The sequence below is a fragment of the Ursus americanus genome, chromosome 2, assembly GCF_024610735.1.
Source record: "Ursus americanus isolate L20-20 chromosome 2, mUrsAme1.1.p, whole genome shotgun sequence".
NCBI classification, from domain to species: Eukaryota; Metazoa; Chordata; class Mammalia; order Carnivora; family Ursidae; genus Ursus; species Ursus americanus.
Genome location: NC_142128.1, coordinates 2134045 through 2149909, shown reverse-complemented (window position 1 = coordinate 2149909; position 15865 = coordinate 2134045). Strand labels below are relative to the sequence as shown.

Genomic DNA, 15865 nt, shown 5'->3' with positions numbered 1-15865 from the left:
CCTGGAGCCACGGGGCTGCCAGAGCGGTGTGTTGCAAGCTCCGGGCTGTGCCTAATCAGAGATCGCGGAGCAGCCCCCAGGGGGCTGAGCCGTCCCAAGGCCATAAGCCCACATTCCAGCAGGAGAAGCGGGTTTCCAAGTATCCAGGCAGGGGGACGTTCCTAGGGGCTGGTGTCCCTGTGTGTCCGGCGGTGGGGGGGGGGGGGAGATGGGGGGAGAATGGGGGGGGCCCTCATTCCAGCCCAGAAGGCCAGCACGGAGGGCGGCAGGCTCTCCTAGCTGGTTGGAGGACAGGAGGGCTGGGACAGGGTGGGGGCACAGGTGGGGGGGGTTGCTCGGGGGTCTGACTCCGCCCTGTGGTGGCTCCCCCTCCTCCAATCTTACCACGAGGCAGCAAAACCTCTTAAAATGTCATCGTGTCTTAGCCAGAGGGACCTGAAGACGTTGCCGCTGGCTGATTATGAATGTGGCTCAACTGGAAAGTGAGGGTCTCGGTTTCCAAGCTGCTTATAGAAGGTAGTTTTTCTCTTCAGGGCGTTTTCTGTTTCATGTGTTCGTAACGTGAACCAAAGTGAAACACGAGAGCAGCGACTCGGGGGTTCCTGAATGAGCCCGAGTTTCCCATCAGGCCGGGGCACGGGCTCGCCAGCGCCGTGCCGCAGGGCGGGCATCCCTTCTCCAGCAGCTCCTGTTCTGTGACAAGAAGGGGCCGTTGTTCCAGGCCTGTCACTTCCAGGCCTTTGCATTAACCGTGAATTCACTTTATTTTGTGTTTGTAAAAGCTGATGTATTTCCCCCCAGTGAACACAACCGCAGCCGTCCGCGGCCATGGTGGAGTTTCCCTGTGGGAACAGCCCTTCCCCAAGGGCCTGCGTGGACCGCGCATCATTGGGTAAGGCTGCCCTCTGTCCGCTGCGGCGCAGGGAAGAGCTTGACGCCCTCCTCCCCCAGCTCTGGGTCCGCTCTCCCAGAGGACGTCAGAGTGACCACCGGGAAAGAAGACAGAGCAGGGTTGCCTAAGGCCCCGCTTTGTGACCTCTGCCCTGAAGCCGAGGCCAGAGACCCTCTGTCCTGCCACCAACGGTCTAGAAGTACTTCGGGTGCCTGTGCCCGACTGTGCCCACGTGCCCCCACCCCATCCAGGGATGGGTGACGCTGGAGGCCCTCCCACCAGTGCCTGTCATGCTGTCCTCCTCAGACGCTGGTCCCTGCCGGCTGTCAGCAGCGAGCTCTTGGTCCCCTGGGGGACCTGGGACCTGCCCTGAGAGTTGGCCACGTGGTCTGGGTGAGCCCGGACACCTTTCCCAGACCCACCCGCAGACAGGTGGGCAGAGCTCTGGCTGTGGTCTGTGGGCGGCGGGTGGGGGCGTGTTTCGGGGAGCACTCAGGCAACTTTGGCTGTTTCCCCACCGTCCGTCCTGTTTCGAGTTGAGCTCTTGCTAGATTCTTTAACAAGCCTGCCTATGACGGAATTTAAAACCGATCTTTCTGTCCATCTCTAGAATCTTAAAGAATCATCTTTGGACCTCTTCAGGTTGATTTAAAACATTCCAAATATCCTTTTTCTAAACTCATTCAAACTAACTAAAATTGGCGGTTATCCTCTGACCCGATGAGGTGTTCCATGCCCCAGCCCGTGCCCTGTGCGCACCTTACCTGCCCCGCCGTGTGGCCCCCATGCTGCAGCTGCACCCCGGGCCGAGCGTGTGCCGGGGACCCCGCAAAGGCTGTGGCATCGCGGCTTCAGTGTTCCCTGCGGATGCTGAGTTCGGAGCCCGTCCGGGAGCTTCACTGAAGGAAACTCGAGGAGGAACGGCCACCACCCTGGAAGTTCGCGCAGAGCCGAGCCCGCCCACAGTGCTGCTGGGTGGGCCTCCGTGTATGAATGCCGTGTCCCAGGCGAGAATACCTACCGAAAAGGGTAAAAACGCATTATGTGGCCGCGGTGGTGGGTGTACCGTGTTCTGTGTATGTGATTTTGATAAATGTACTAAAATTTGCCTTGAATTGCCCTTGCTTTCCCGGCATGTTGCATCCCGTCGAACACCAGCTGCTGCTGCCCCACCGCGTGTGACGTCTTTCGGATGGAAGAGCACAGGTGATCGTGGATCCTGGAGTGCGTGGCTCGTGGCGCAGATGCCGTTCCAGAAGCCAAGGCCTCCCGCCGGGTCTCGCGTGGGTGCTCGCAGCCTCAGATCTGGGCCCTCCCTGTCCTCTGCCTCCATGCCCTGTCCCGGCCCCCAGCGGGAGCGCCCTGTACGGCCAGTGCTGCTCCACAACCCCTGCCACACACCCTTACAAGCGCGGCCCGTGGCGGGGACCCAGGGTGAGCAAGCGGCCGGGCCACAGTGTGGAGCCCCCAGCCTTGAGAAACGCCGTGGGTTAAGTATTAGTATAAGAAATAACAGCCACCCCACCTTTTCTTTGCATTCCATCCCTTCAGAGGTGCAAACTTGACCCCAGAAAGCATGGAAACGGGGAATGAGCCAGTGTGATAAGTAGAATTCCTAACCACCACCACCCCCCACCCCCGTCAGGGACATGAGCATAGCGGTGCCTCGGGGACATGCGCTGCGTGGCTGTGTGCGTGGGTGAGTGGCCAGAGCTCCCCCGCACACACACTGCCCGGCGCCCTGTGCACCTGCAAGCCCAGCGCATCCGGCGGGAAGGAGCGCCTGCTTGGTTCAGAGGGGGATGTTCTCATTTGCAGCTGACTTGCAGTTCACCCCCCACCCCGCAGGCTTTTTCTTCACGTGGGTTGACAGCATTTATTAATTTAAGAACAAAAACATAATACATAAGCAGTTCAGAAAATTTGAACTGCGCAGAATTTACTCTGCACATTAAAGTCCTCGGGAATCTCGGTACTAAGATGCCGCGCTCGGGAGAATTTCCCCTTGGCTGTGGGACTTTTATAAACACGGACGACACCGATCTAGTAGTTTAATCCGGTTGTGCCTATAGCTCCTGGGATTGGGATGGGCAGAGGGGATGGGAGGTAGCGCCGCGGGGCCACCAGTGATGCCAGGGTGACAGCCAGGATGCCGCTGTCCCCACCTCCCCTGAAGCGCCTTTCCGGGGGGAAGCGCCCAGGTCATTCCTGAGGGACGTGGCTGAGGCCCGATGCCATTTCAGATGAAAGCTGTGTGGGGGTGTTGACCCCTCCCTGCATCCTTCATGCCGGCACACTTGGGGCAGGCGGACGCAACTCCTGCTTGTCCTGCCGGTGACGCTAGGTGGCTTCTCTCAGAAAAGCCCCTTTCTGCACACTTGGGCCCTGCACGGTACTCTCCCTCTCCTCCCGGGACCCCCGTGCTCCCAGCCCTGTCCCCCGGCTTGTGACTTGCCTGCCTGTCCAGCGCAGCCCCTGGGAGCATTGGCCCGGGCAGGCCTAGGGTGGAAGGCAGCAAGCCGGCCTGAGGGCTCATGGTGGGAGGCCCGTGCACACAGAGGGTCAGGCGTGTGCCTTCGGACATTCTGCTCTTACTGTAGCTGGTGTGGCGAGAAACAGCGAGTCACCGATTGTTGCTAAAAGTCTGAATGAGGAAAAAGACGGTGATGTCAGCCGCAGACAGGATCCTACAGCCCAGAAGCCGCCTGCTGTATCAGTCACCTGTTCCAGGAGCAGGTGAGTGCGCCCCACACGTGCCATGCGGGCTGGGAGCTGGTGGCGAGTGGAGCTCAGTGTCCTGCCCGGTCCCCGCGGAGAGAGGGGGGAGTGAGAGACCCACGACACAGCCTTGCAAGCGTGGGGAAGCCGAGCGCTAAGAAGAATGTGACACGGTGCTCAGCATGTTGGTGGGACCTAGAAGGAAGCCGCGTTGGCCATGACTGAGAGGTGACATTTAGGCTGCGCTCTAGCCAGAGAGCTGGCCGGGAGGGAGGGGACAGCGCCAGAGAATCAGTGTAGCAGGCCGCGTGCGGGCGCAGCCTGAGGACAGGGACGCGGCCTGGCGCAGTTTCAGTACCTCACGAGCGTGCTTAGATGCTCGGGTACCTGCCGCTTGGGGTGGCCTCGCGGGAACCTGGTTGGTTGTGTTTCCTGTTAACTCCTTGGGCGCCAGGGGTCATTTCAGAGGCAGGAGGTGGAGGCCGGTCGCAGAGCTCAGTGGGGCGTGGGCTGCGGCCCTCGGCCACCTCTGGTGAGCGAGTCCACGGGTCACCCTGGTCCTCACGGGGCGGGGGTGGACTGAGCACGTCATGGCCCCAGGACGTTTCTTGGAAATTGCTTTTTTTAAATAACCCCCTGACTCGCTTGTTTTCATTTGTGTCTGTGCCCAAGAAGAGAGTTCAAAAATAAACCATGGTTATTCTGGGTTCTGGTGAATCCAGGTGCTGCCGGGTGGTGCTGGGCAGGGCTGCACCAGCCGCCTCGGCCAGCCCTGCCCAGGGACGCGGCAGCTCTCCAAGCCCTGCTTCTTGACGGTAGTGCGGCCCGCAGACTCCCAGTTACCCTGCGGTGTTAGCTTTCTGAGGGCTTCGAGCTGGCTGTTTCCTCAGGCATCCTTGAAACCGGGTTCGTCTATAGCTGGCCCACCATGACCTGGAGTCCTCCCGGGCTGTCGCCTCGGCGGCCCGGCCTGGCAGCGGCCCCAGCCCCAGTTCGGAGCTGCCGGGTGAAGCCCTGAACCCCTCCCTCCCCCAGCCTTCTTCGGGGTACTCACTCGCTCTGGACAATCCGCAGAGCCCCAGGGACTCAGGCTCTGTGCAAGCTGGCACCCGCACCCCAGTGTGCCGGTCCCCACCCACACCGCAGCCCGACCTCCAGGGAGTCCAGCAACGCACTGTGGCTGCTGGAACCTCCCGGGAACGTCTGAACTGGGGCCCCGACTCCCCTTCCTCCTCAGACTCACCTTGCGACGCTGAGGGGCCAGTCTGCCCTCTGGCCCTGCTGCCTTGGGCAGATCCCCAAACCCAGGGACGAGGGACATGCGCACGTCCCCGGCGCCTAGATGGACTCGTTCAAAGGGGCAGGTTCTTTGCAGGAAGATCAGCCCGTCCCTTCCCAGGTGGATTTGGGTCTCGTGGCCACCGCTTCCTGTCAGGTCTGAGAGCAGCTTCTTGAGGCCCTGGCTTGGACCTTGGGGGGGGGGGGCGCCTGCACCCCTGGAATGGTGTGGCTAGTCTTTTGAACTTGATGGGATCTAAATTTGGACTTAGCTTTAACATTAGCTGCTTGGCTAAGGCAGGGCATGTTTTGGGGTTATTTTTAAGCCCTTCGGGAGAGTTCGTTCTTCCGGGAAAGGTCTGAATCCGCGGTCCCGTGAGACTGTTAACAGGCCCACACCCGCCTTCAGCCCCGTGCCCTGGTGCTGTGGGGGTGGCCGCGGGGCGCTCCTGTGCCCACAGGGCTTGCCTGCACGGGGTGGGAGCGGCCCTGAGGGGAAGGGCAGGTGGCGCGGCTGCTGGCCGAGGGGCTGCCTCTGCACCGTCTGGATGGGTGTTGAAGCTACTTTGGAAGGCGGGTAGATTCCTGCTCCCCGCCCCGGGAGCCGCGGTACCTGTGGTGTCGTGACCCCGGAGTATCTTTAGCAGCATTCATGCCCTCGGCCCTTGGGGCCAAGTGGGACTCACGGGGACCAGTGACTGATACGGAGCTCGAAGGCGATACAGTCTACTTTGTATGTTTATTAACAAAAGCCAGGGCCCCTCACTTCTCAGAAACCATGACATGTCGACACCCAGTTCAGCTCGGGTGAGGTGCGCAGCCGCACCAGGGCCTGGGAGCACGTGGCGTGCATTAAGTCCTCCGCTAGAGATGCCGCCCCTGGGGACTGTCCCAAACTGCTCCCCACCCCACCCCCAGCCTATTTGGTGCTGGAAGGAACCTCTGTTCCTCAATGTTTTATTCTCAAAACGTTCCCCCAGCAGCTGTCCTTCACACTGCTGTCCGTGTGCCACCGGGAGCAAAGCAGACGGGGCAGCTGCCCCCACAGACGGACTCCGCCCCTGAGCGCCCCCTCCCCGCGTCTGAGCCAGGGCGTCCTAGCTTCACCGCCGCCACCTGGAGACCGGCTTTTGCAGAAGATGGAAGTAAACTGGGAAACAGGTAACATGACCAAGGAGGCGGGTTGGCCAGTCCACACGGCGCTCACAGATGGAGGTTTCCCCTCGCCCCTGCTCCGCCCGACCTTGCCGCCACCACCCTCAAACCCCTCCCCGTGAACCTGGGTGATGGCCATGCTGGGGTACGGTGGCAGCAATGCCCTGGGGTGCTCCCGGAGGTGTCCCCGCCTTCCTGGCCGCACGGCCACAGCCCCCAGCACAGCCGCCTGAGCTGAGCTCAGAGCAGACGGTCACTTTAAGGCACGAAGGTCGGGGACTGTGTTTGCAGTGACAGACCCCCAGACGCGGGCCTCCCTCTGTTGCCTTCTCCGTCTTTCCCTCCGTGACCTCCTGGTCACGGTGATGCTCTCAGAAGCTGGGACCCAGGCCTGGAGACCACACCTGCGCCTGTCCCCTTGCAGGCCTGGGACCCTGCTCTCCTGTGTGGTGTCCTCTGACAGGAAGCCGCAGGCCTGCTTCGGGGGGGAGGGGCTAAATCTGGATCATATTTTGCAGTTTTCCTTAGGAAGCCCCCGAACTGTAAGCTACCCACAGAGCATACGCGCACCCCCCGTTCTTGCCTCTTTCCAGGAGGGCGAAGCAGTCGTGACCACACTCGACGCTGCAGGAGCTCTGCTCTGGGCACCGGCCGCTTCCCTCCCCGCAGCCGCGGGGGTGCTCGCGCACGAGGACAGAGCAGGCAGACGAGCACAGGCGCCCGAGCTTCGCAGGTAGCAGCCACGGTGCAGCAGATCGCAGGGACACAGACACCGGGGCAGGCTGGCCCCCTCAGCCCGGCCCGTGCTGGAAGGGGTCCGAACTGTCCGTGACATCCCACGGGTTCTGCGTGATGCCGTAAGCGCCGACCCCAGACACACAGACCGCACTGTTCTCACCACCGCGGGGGACGGCGGGCAGCGGGCTTGGGGATGTGGAGGGCCTCCGCCTGGCAGCACAGACGCCTCTGTCAACGCGACCCTTCCCCACAGCCTCGTGGACGCAGCCTGCAGGACGGTCCCATGTGCAGTCCCTGCCACAAGCCATAAGCCCCTCGCTTCCCCTTGGCATGCAGACCGGCTCCAGCCCTGGGCCACCCCCTGCCCCCGGCGGCCTCTATGCTCCGGCGGTGCCATCCAGACTGGGCCTGAGGACCGTCTGCTGGGCCTGGGCCCAGGGGCAGGACCCGGGCTGCAGCTGATCTTCCCCTCCTGGCCCCCAGGGGTGCGCGGCGCTGGACAGGCTCCTGCGTTAATTCTCCTCCGCCCTCCAGCGACAGGGGGACGATCCCGCCTTAGACAGTTTACGTGTGCTCAGCCTCCTCCTCAGCGAGGAAAACGTGCCCCCCAGGACCCTGCGCAGCCCCGTGCCATCCCGGCCACAGGGTAGGTCCGGCCTGATGGCTGGGAGCCGCCCTGTGAACATCTCCCACCCGGCCAGGGCGTCCACGGCCCCGTCCACCTGCGCCAGCTCCTCTTCCGTCACCTCGCGCTCCAGGGCCTGGATGCACAGCGCCAGCCACCGCCCATGCTCTTCGATGGCTTCCGGCGGGGGTCCGAGCTGCGGCGGGCTCTCGGGGACGGCCAGTGAGCCTAGCCCCTCCTCGGGCTCCAGCTCCGGCCCCACGGAGAAGCTGTGGCTCCACGCGTCAGGGGTAAGGGGCTCTGACAGGCTGCTGCCCGGCTCCGACGCGCTCCCGCAGCTCAGGCCCGAGTCCGCGCTGCTGGGCAGGGTGTCCTCCGCCACCGACGACGCCCCCGCGTCTGGGCTGGGCCGCGTCTGCGTCTCAGCTTGAGTCCAGGCGTAAAGTCTCTGGGAGGGAGAGACACAGGCTGGGTTTCCTGGGTACCGCCCCTTTATGTAGCCAGAGCACTGCCCAGAGACCCAGCCCCTTCCCGGGGCCCCCTGTCCCCTGCTAGCCCGGGGCCCCTCAGGCTCGCGCCACCAGGGCCCGCGCATGCCCTCAGGAGCGGTGCGCGCCCGAAGTTCAATGGAACTCCCACTGTTCTAAGAGCAATATATACTCAAAACTTCTCTGCGTGGTTTCACTCTTTTTTCCTTGGATCTCTGCTCTCAGGGCTCTCCCCGTCTGGCATCTGCACCTGTCCTCCTGGCAGGACGTGCCTGGGACTGTGTCCTAAGACGTCCCTTCCCAGTGCTGCCCCCAGCGTCACCGACGTGCCACACCCCGGCTTGGTCTCTAGCAGGTGTTTCCAGCACCCTGCTGACCGGGACATAGAGACAGCAGGGACCGTTCCTGGCCCGGCCCTCCCTCAGCGCTAGGTCACCTCTCGGAGCGTCCAGGGACCAACCAGGGCTCTGGGGCCCCCATCCTCCTCCTCTGAGCCCCTCCAGTCACATGGAAGGTCGGGGGCTGTGGCTCCTGGTCAGGGTTGTGCGCGGAAGGTGGGAGCACAGAAGCCACGACAGTTGTGTCAGGTGAACACAACCCCAAGGAAGGACGCCAGTGAGGACCCCAGTGCTCTTCACGGGCCGGAGGGGCCTCCTTCCCCATACGTGCCCCACAGCACGTGCCGGCTCCACCCTCCCGCGGACTGCCGTCAGCCGCTCCCTCTGAGCCCTCGGCAGGGCTGCGTGTGGGGTCCCCCTCCAGCTGGGCTGGCCGCTTCCTCAGGGCTCAATAGCCCATTCCCCGGAGTTGCTCAGAGAAGATTGTCACGGGGAGGCAGCTCTGGGACCTGGAAACACCCAGCCCACTAGCTTGGCGGTCCTCAAAGTAGGGTCCCTGCCTGGCAGCACCCCCAGGAGCCTGTAAGAAATGCAGGCTCTCCCCCCCCCCCAGGGGCCGGCTCAGAAACTCCCTCCCATCCGAGAACCTGTCGAGCCTCCCAGAGTCGGGCACACCCCCTCACCAGGAAACTGCTGCTCACAGTCCAGGCTGCTGGCCTCCAAGAGGAAGGGGGGCCCTCCCAGAGCCTCAACCATGGCTTTGGCTTAATTTTAAAACCGAAAGTTTCCAGCCCAAAGTGATTTGGTTGATAGACCTTAATAAACACCCACCTGCCTTTGGACTCAAACGCTGAATAAAGTTTGAGTTTGCAAAACCATTTTCCCTGAAGATAAGGTTCCAGGGCTGCCCCGGGGACCAGGCTGTGGGCAATGCCTCGAGGTGACAGCAGAGGGCAGCATCACCCCACGAGCCGGGCCTCCAGGCAGAGCCGCCTCCCAAGTGCGCGCATTGGCCTTGGCCTCCCAGGGGCCAGCCTTTCCTCCGGCAGGCTGGGGGGGCCCCGCTCAGGGCGCCGCGATCCCGCCGCGGGGATGCGGGCGTGCTCTTTGCCATGCAGGAAATGCTAGGAAAGGCCTAGCACCTGACCCGTGCTGAGAGCTCCTACTCACTGCTGTGTCTCGAGAAAGAAAAGCGGTCTGCTCCTCGTCCCTCCTGCACCCAGTGCAACCTGATGGCAACGGCCACCATTCCCGGGTATGGACCGCGGGCCAGGCACCCGGTAGGACCGTGACACGCTGCCCGGTGCCAGCAGGATGACGAAGTGGGCACACGGGTCTGTTCACTTGGTCTGGGGTTCTCGCGCCCGGGACCCGCCTCTCGGCCCGCTGCCCTCTGAGCCCCGCGCGCGAGCCCCGACAGGGCACTCGGACTCCCGCGGGCCGGCCGTCCCAGACCCGCCCCTCACCTTGTACCTCTCGACAAGCTTGAAGCCCAGCAGGTGCTGCAGCTTCCGCAGGCAGATGGGACAGAGGTCCAGGGGCCGCCGCAGGGCCTCGTCCAGGCTGAGCGCCCCCTGCATGAGGCAGCGCAGCCAGCGACAGTTCCCCAGGCCCAGGAGGTGGCAGAGCTCGTGGCACGTGACCTAAGGGAGACCACACGGCACCACTGCCCTCGCCGCCATGCGCCCGACCACCGGCCCAGCCCCCGACGCCTGGGGCAGCCCCGACAGGGGCCCTGATGGCCAGGGAGTGGTCCGTGTGCCCTCGGGCCCCGCTCCCGACGGCGCCAGGCACAGACAGACGTCTCCCGTGCAGCGGCACCCAGGGGCCGCCCTGCACGGGAGCTTGGGCAGCAGACAGACCCCGGTTCAAATCCCAACCCTGCCCGTTCTAGCTGTGTGAGCTCAGGCAAAGGTGCGGGCGGCTCTGGGCCTTGGTGTCTGTGACGCTCTAAAGCCTGGCCCTTGTGAGGGCTGGACGGAACACTCAGCCCTTCTGTCTGAGCACACATCCTCGGCATATTCTTGGAACTCACCAGAGCCCCCAGGCCTTCCATCCTCTTGCTGCCCCGTCTTCTCCCACCCGTGCAGCAACCCCACACCCTGGCCTCCCTGCCCACCTTGCAGCACTGGACCATCCCCAGGGCGCTGAAGCACACGGTCTGGCCACTGTCCTGCACGGGAGTCTCAGGGCCATCTGTGGCCACTTCCACCGGGGCTGGGTCAGAGGCACTGGGCCTCGATGACAGGAGATCCCCCGAGAACCGGGCAAAGCTGCAGACGCCCACCTCTAGGGAGAGGCAGAGATGCAAGGGCGGCCTGTCACAGACGGCCCCAGAGCACAGCCAGCCCGTCCTCAGGATGCACAGGTCCCGGAGGCCCGGCCCTGCCCGCGCCCCCACGAAGGAGCCACGAGGTCCCTGCCTGTGGAGGCAGGACATGGGGATACACGTTCAGAAGCAGCTGTCTCCAGACAGTGCGTCATCTTCCCTGGGAGGGCTGGCACTTGTGTGTGCACACCGCCCCACCCCTGCGCCCCAGGGTGGACCCCCCCAAGCACAGGCTGAGGCAGGGGCTGCCGGGGCCCTGGCTCACCGTGTCCTGGAAGGAACTTGCCGAAGGTGAAGCTCCAGGCCTCGCACGGGTACAGGTCGGACAGCGTGAGGCCCAGCACGCACAGTGCGTCACCCGGTTTACTGTCCTTCAGGAAAGACAGGATGCCGTCTGCAAGGGGAGAGGGCCGGAGGGGAGGTGAGGAGGCAGCTGGGCCTCCGTCCCCCAGCCCCAGGCTCTGGGCAGGCAAATCCTGTCATCCCCTCTTCCTCTGCCTACAGCCAGCTCTGCCCAGTCAGGTGCAAGCTGGCCACCTTGCACAAGAGGACGGTCATCGAGGTGGAGAAGTCCCAGCAGCCATGCTGCACAACGTGGACCAGGGGCCACAGGCCGGGACCTCAGGGGTCTCCGTTTCCAACACTCAGGAGAGCTGGTTTAGACGAGGTAGTTGAGGCCCAGAGACATCCAAGTGGAGACGCCAAAAAGGCCACTTGATCAACAGGACCAGGTGTTCAGGGGACAGTGCCCCTGCAGCCGCAGGACGGGGCTGTGGCTCCAGAGCTGCCTGCATCCTAGTCCCCAGGACCTGTGAATACACTGCCTCGCGTGGCAGGAGGGATGCTGTGCGCGTGGTTAAACCGAAGGCGTTAAAATGGGAAGTGACTCTGGATTATCCAGGCGGGCTCAAGGCTATCATTAGGGTCCTTAGAAGACGACACAGAGGGTCCGAGAAATCTGAAGGTGCTATGGGGGTGGGACTGAGCCTGGAGCAGGGCCGAGTCCTGTAGGCAGGGGACAAAGGCAGGGCCAGTAAGGTCTAGGACCAGCAGAGGGTCTCAGAGTGGCTGAACCCGAAGCCCGGGGCACAGGAAGGAATGCCACCATCAGGATGGCACCTGCCCCAGCCAAGAGCTCCCTGTTCCCCCTGAAAACTCTGTGCCAGCAGCTCCCCTAATGCACACTGGGGATTGCGACCAGCCCTCCTACCGAAGATGACCAGACAAGCTGAGTGAAATACAAAAAGAGCTTCTTAAAGCGTCCTGGATGGGGTGGAGTTGGCCACAGGGGACACTGCGCATGTCCTGGGGGGCGAAGCGAGTTTTCTGCACCTGATTGCGGTGGCAACTGGGTCCTGGGTGTGTTCATCAAGGCTCACAGAGCTGTTATGAAAGGGAGAATTTCACTACACATGAATTATGCCTCAGTAAACAGGACTTAAAAAATCAGAGACCCAATGAGAAATTAGAAATGGGGAGAGGATTGGAGCGGGCAGCTAAGGCTGAGGTGCTTCTGGGGTGAGGATGGGGGGTGCGGGCTGGACTCCCAGGGCCATGGGCGGCCCACCTGCGTCTCAGGCAGCACCTGCCTGGCAGAGGAAAACCAAAATCCTCCCTAGAGCAAATCACGTCAGCCCAGGCCACGAGTTCTCCTAAAAGTTAAATTACTTTCCAATTAAGATGTCCAGCTAACAATGGAAAATAACAAGACACGCAGACAGCAAGACACCAAGACAGAAGCAGCAGAGAGCACAGCAGCCACAGCACGCTCCAGATGGTGGGATTAGACAAACCACAGCAACTACGTCCATGGGTGTGAGTGCTGAGCCCAAATTCTAGCAGGAAATCGGTATTTTAAAAGGGTGACGCTGCTAATTTGAGAAAGAATCCATGAGAAACTACAGAAATGCAAAAGCAGGGTAACTGAAATCAGGAACTCAGGGTACGGGCGTCACGGCGTACGTGGTGCGGTTGGGGGATGGGTAAACTGCAAGGGAATGAACCGTGGCTGGAAGACAAGGACAGAGAAGATACTGGAGAGAGAGAGAGAGGAGGGTGAATACACCTCCACTTGGAGCCCCAAGTGGGCAGGAAGAACATGGCGGGGGGGGGGGTCCTGCAACCAATGAAAGACCCCGATGTGCTCCAGACTGGGCATCAGTCAGAGCCCCAGCCCCATCCTGGGACTCCCGAGACTTGAGTCCAAGTGTCCCACACATCGGAGAGCCCCTGGTCCATCGGTCCCCCCCCCCCAGCTGCTTTCCAGCTGTCAGTGACCCTGGGGACAGGGAGGGGTCTTTTGGACGCACACAAGAGAGAAGGCTGGAGCGATGCCTTGCGAGGCAGCAGGGGGCCCGGAAAGGGCTTGCTTCACCTGCTCTTCGCACCGTGGGGTTTCCCCATGGACACGGGGCTGGCAGTCCGGCCTCCAGGCGCTCCACGGATGGGGAAGGGAACTTTGTTTCAGCCCTCCCCTTCCAAAGGCTGCGAAATAGAGGCTCCCCCACAAAAGAGGGGAAAGGGATTCCTTCCTTCTCCTGGGCAGCTTCCTTCTACTTTCTGCCTCCCGGAAAGAGCCCTGTGCTAAGGGCAGAGGCCACGCTCACCCACCTGTGTGGAGCTGGCGCCTGTCCGAGTCCTGGCTGGGACGCGAGGAGCAGTGGATGGACGCGGCCGCCACCGAGGGCAGGCACCTGACCTGCAAGCCCAAGAAAAAGGCCTCCGTGCAGCTCCTCAGGTGCTCCAACAGAGCGCCGCCCGCCGGCCCCTCACTCAGATCTGGGCGGGGGGGGGGGGGGGGACAGGACGTCAGCCTCTTGGCCCCCACCAGCCCGTGCCCAGCACCCCAGCGCCCCCACCTGTGCCCCCACCCAGCACCCCCACTGGGTCAACGAGCCTGACGAGGACCTGCCGTCACAGAGTCGGGCACACAGGGACATTTGTAAAGGGACAAAAGAGAAAAATGGAGGAGAGGCCCTGCAAGATGCAGGGGACACAAGTCTGGAGGATGGGGAGCTCCAGGAGGGGCTCCGGGGGCAGCAGGGGCGGGTCAGAGAGGCCCCTCGGGGTCAATGCTGCCAAGAGCCGGCCGGGCAGGAGCAGAGTGGGACACTGGGAGGGTACAGACGAGGCTGGGCGTGGGTGAGGCGCCCCTGCGGGAGCCACAACCAGGCTGCGCTTTAGGAAGGCCGAGGGGCACAGACCGAGGGTGGCGGCCAGGAGGGCCTGGGATTGGCCAGTCAGAAATGCAGAGCCCTGGGCCACCTCAGAACCGAAACCACAGGTTAACGAGGTGCCCGTGATCTGCTTCCGAGAGCATGGGAAGCCCTGGGGGAGCCACTAGCAGGGAACCCGGAGCGGAGTGCATGGTTTGGGAGCTGGGTGGAGGCAGCCTCTCTAGGCAGAGATGGAGGACTGGCCGCAGGGCGATGGAGAAGGAGCACTGCCTGCAGGCCTCTGGTCCCTGGGGCTGGAGGGACACTGCCCCACGGGGCTGGCCGGACACACAGGTTTTCCGACAAAAAGGCCTGTTCCTCCCCTGCAAAGCCAGGCGCCACACCTGCCCCACGTCCCCTCTGCTGGGCCTCAGCACGCAGCCCGCCTGCCCCTCCTCCTCCCCAGCCCCCAGCCAGCAGGCCTCGTGGAGAACCCGGAGTCCCTCACGGGCCTAGCCACCCCCCCAGCACGGCCTCGGGGCCAAACAAGCCAGCACTCACCCCCCACCCCCACCCATCCCCAGCTCTCAAGTGACTCTCCCCGCCTGTTTGCACCTGTGACACAGGCTGGTCCTAACCTCAGCCCCCTAGGGGACGCGGGCTCTGAAAGACACCAGCACAGGGCCTGGGATGGCACACCTGGGTAAGGCCACACCTGCGTGCCGTGGGAGGTGACATGCCTGAAATGCCCCACAGCCCTGGGCGTTCTGACAGGAGTCTGAGTTGGGGTGGGGTGGGGGAGGTGGAGAGCCTGAGCCCAGCGGGGCCTGCCTGCCCCCAACCCCAACGCCCCGCCCCACCAGCACTGTCCCTATTCCCGGCAGGGCCTGCCTGGGGCCTGGGCACAGACTCCCTGCCTTGTACCCAGGTTTAGGGTCCGGGTTCCCTGCAGGGCCCTGCAGCTCCAGGACGCCCCCTCCCCCTTATGGGCCCCACGGGGTGGGTGGCCCGCTGGCCCAGTACCTATGGGCTGCAGGTAGATGTGCTTGCGGGCAGGGCTCTGCCTCCGGGGCGGCAGGGAGGCGTGGAAAGTCTGGAAGTCCTCAGGGGCCTCGGGGCGGCTGAGGAGCCAGTCGAAGGCTGTGCGGATGACCAGCGTGCAGAAGAGGGTCCTCTGGGGGTTGTAGGCCTCGGCCAGGAAAAGCCTCTCGGCGGGGCTGAAGGTGGACACATAGAGCTGCTGCAGGGCCGGGTCGGCGGAGACCAGCGCCTCCTTCAGGGCCCGCGGGCCGAAGCTGAACTCCTGGGCCGGCCTGCACTGCAGCATGGCGGGCCTGGCCACTCCGGGGAGCCCCTGCTGTTGCCCATGAACCTCCCCGGGGACGGCCACCAGCTCTTCCGGAACCTTCCTGCAGGCCGACGGGAACAGCTGAAGGCTCCCCTCCGATGGACGCTGGGCGGGGGGGCCGTGACTCCTGGCCCTGCCCGGCGTGGGGTCTGCTCAGCAACAGCAAGGGGCAGCACGGACACGTCCAGGCCTGGCGGCACCCTGGGGAGGGGGAACAGGCACCGCTGAGCACACATGGTCTGTTCTCTCTTGCATGGCCCTCCCGCCCGGCCAGGGGCAGAAGGACGGCATCTCCCCCTACTCTAGCAGCCTGGCCCCTGGCTCTGGCTCCAGCCCCTGGCCCCCTGCAGCAGGAGGGGAGGCCATGGAGCCCCAGCACCCGCTTCCCCACCCCACCTGCCCTCAGATGGAAGGGGGTGCCTGGGGAAGACCCCCCAAGAACGAAGACAGCTGTTCCTGCCTCTTTGTGATGGCCAAGTGCACCCCAATGCCTGGGGCCCCGCAAGACCTCCTTGTCCGAACTCCAGGGCTTCCTGGCAGGTCCGTGCATACCCGAGGATGGAAGCCTGCTCCCCGAGCCGCCCAGCCAGACCCAGAGGTTTCCCCGCACACGCGAGGCACGGGCACACGTGCCAACCACAGAAAGATATAAATAGGGCGATGTGGCCGGGCAACAAAGAGCGCTTTAAGGGCTGGAACAGACCGGGCGGGGAGAGGAGACGCTGGGGAGGACAGATGGGCCGGGAGAACGGGACAGAGTCTGTTCACAGATTGGAGTTTTCCTTCTGAATCGGGGCGTGG

At 63.4% G+C, this 15865-nt stretch overlaps 1 protein-coding gene and 1 long non-coding RNA gene across 5 annotated transcripts; one reads left to right on the top strand and one right to left on the bottom strand.

Annotated features, from left to right (window-relative positions):
• Positions 1-344: 344 nt before the first annotated feature.
• LOC123802562 (uncharacterized) lies at positions 345-8076 on the top strand. 4 transcript variants are annotated; one of them, XR_015726665.1, is made up of 4 exons: positions 345-1921; positions 2051-2175; positions 3493-6049; positions 6637-8076. It is a non-coding gene; the product is annotated as an uncharacterized LOC123802562 (long non-coding RNA). The 4 variants fall into 4 exon arrangements; XR_015726663.1 differs by having other exon boundaries at positions 2051-3628; positions 5872-6049; XR_015726664.1 differs by having other exon boundaries at positions 2051-3628; positions 5869-6049.
• On the bottom strand, positions 7294-15181 carry AMZ1 (archaelysin family metallopeptidase 1). The gene is given in 7 exon segments (XM_087866934.1): positions 7294-7854; positions 9699-9875; positions 10352-10521; positions 10827-11098; positions 12936-12938; positions 13168-13339; positions 14740-15181. Coding segments are annotated over 7 exon segments (1659 nt in total). The 5' UTR covers positions 15044-15181.
• Positions 15182-15865: the final 684 nt, after the last annotated feature.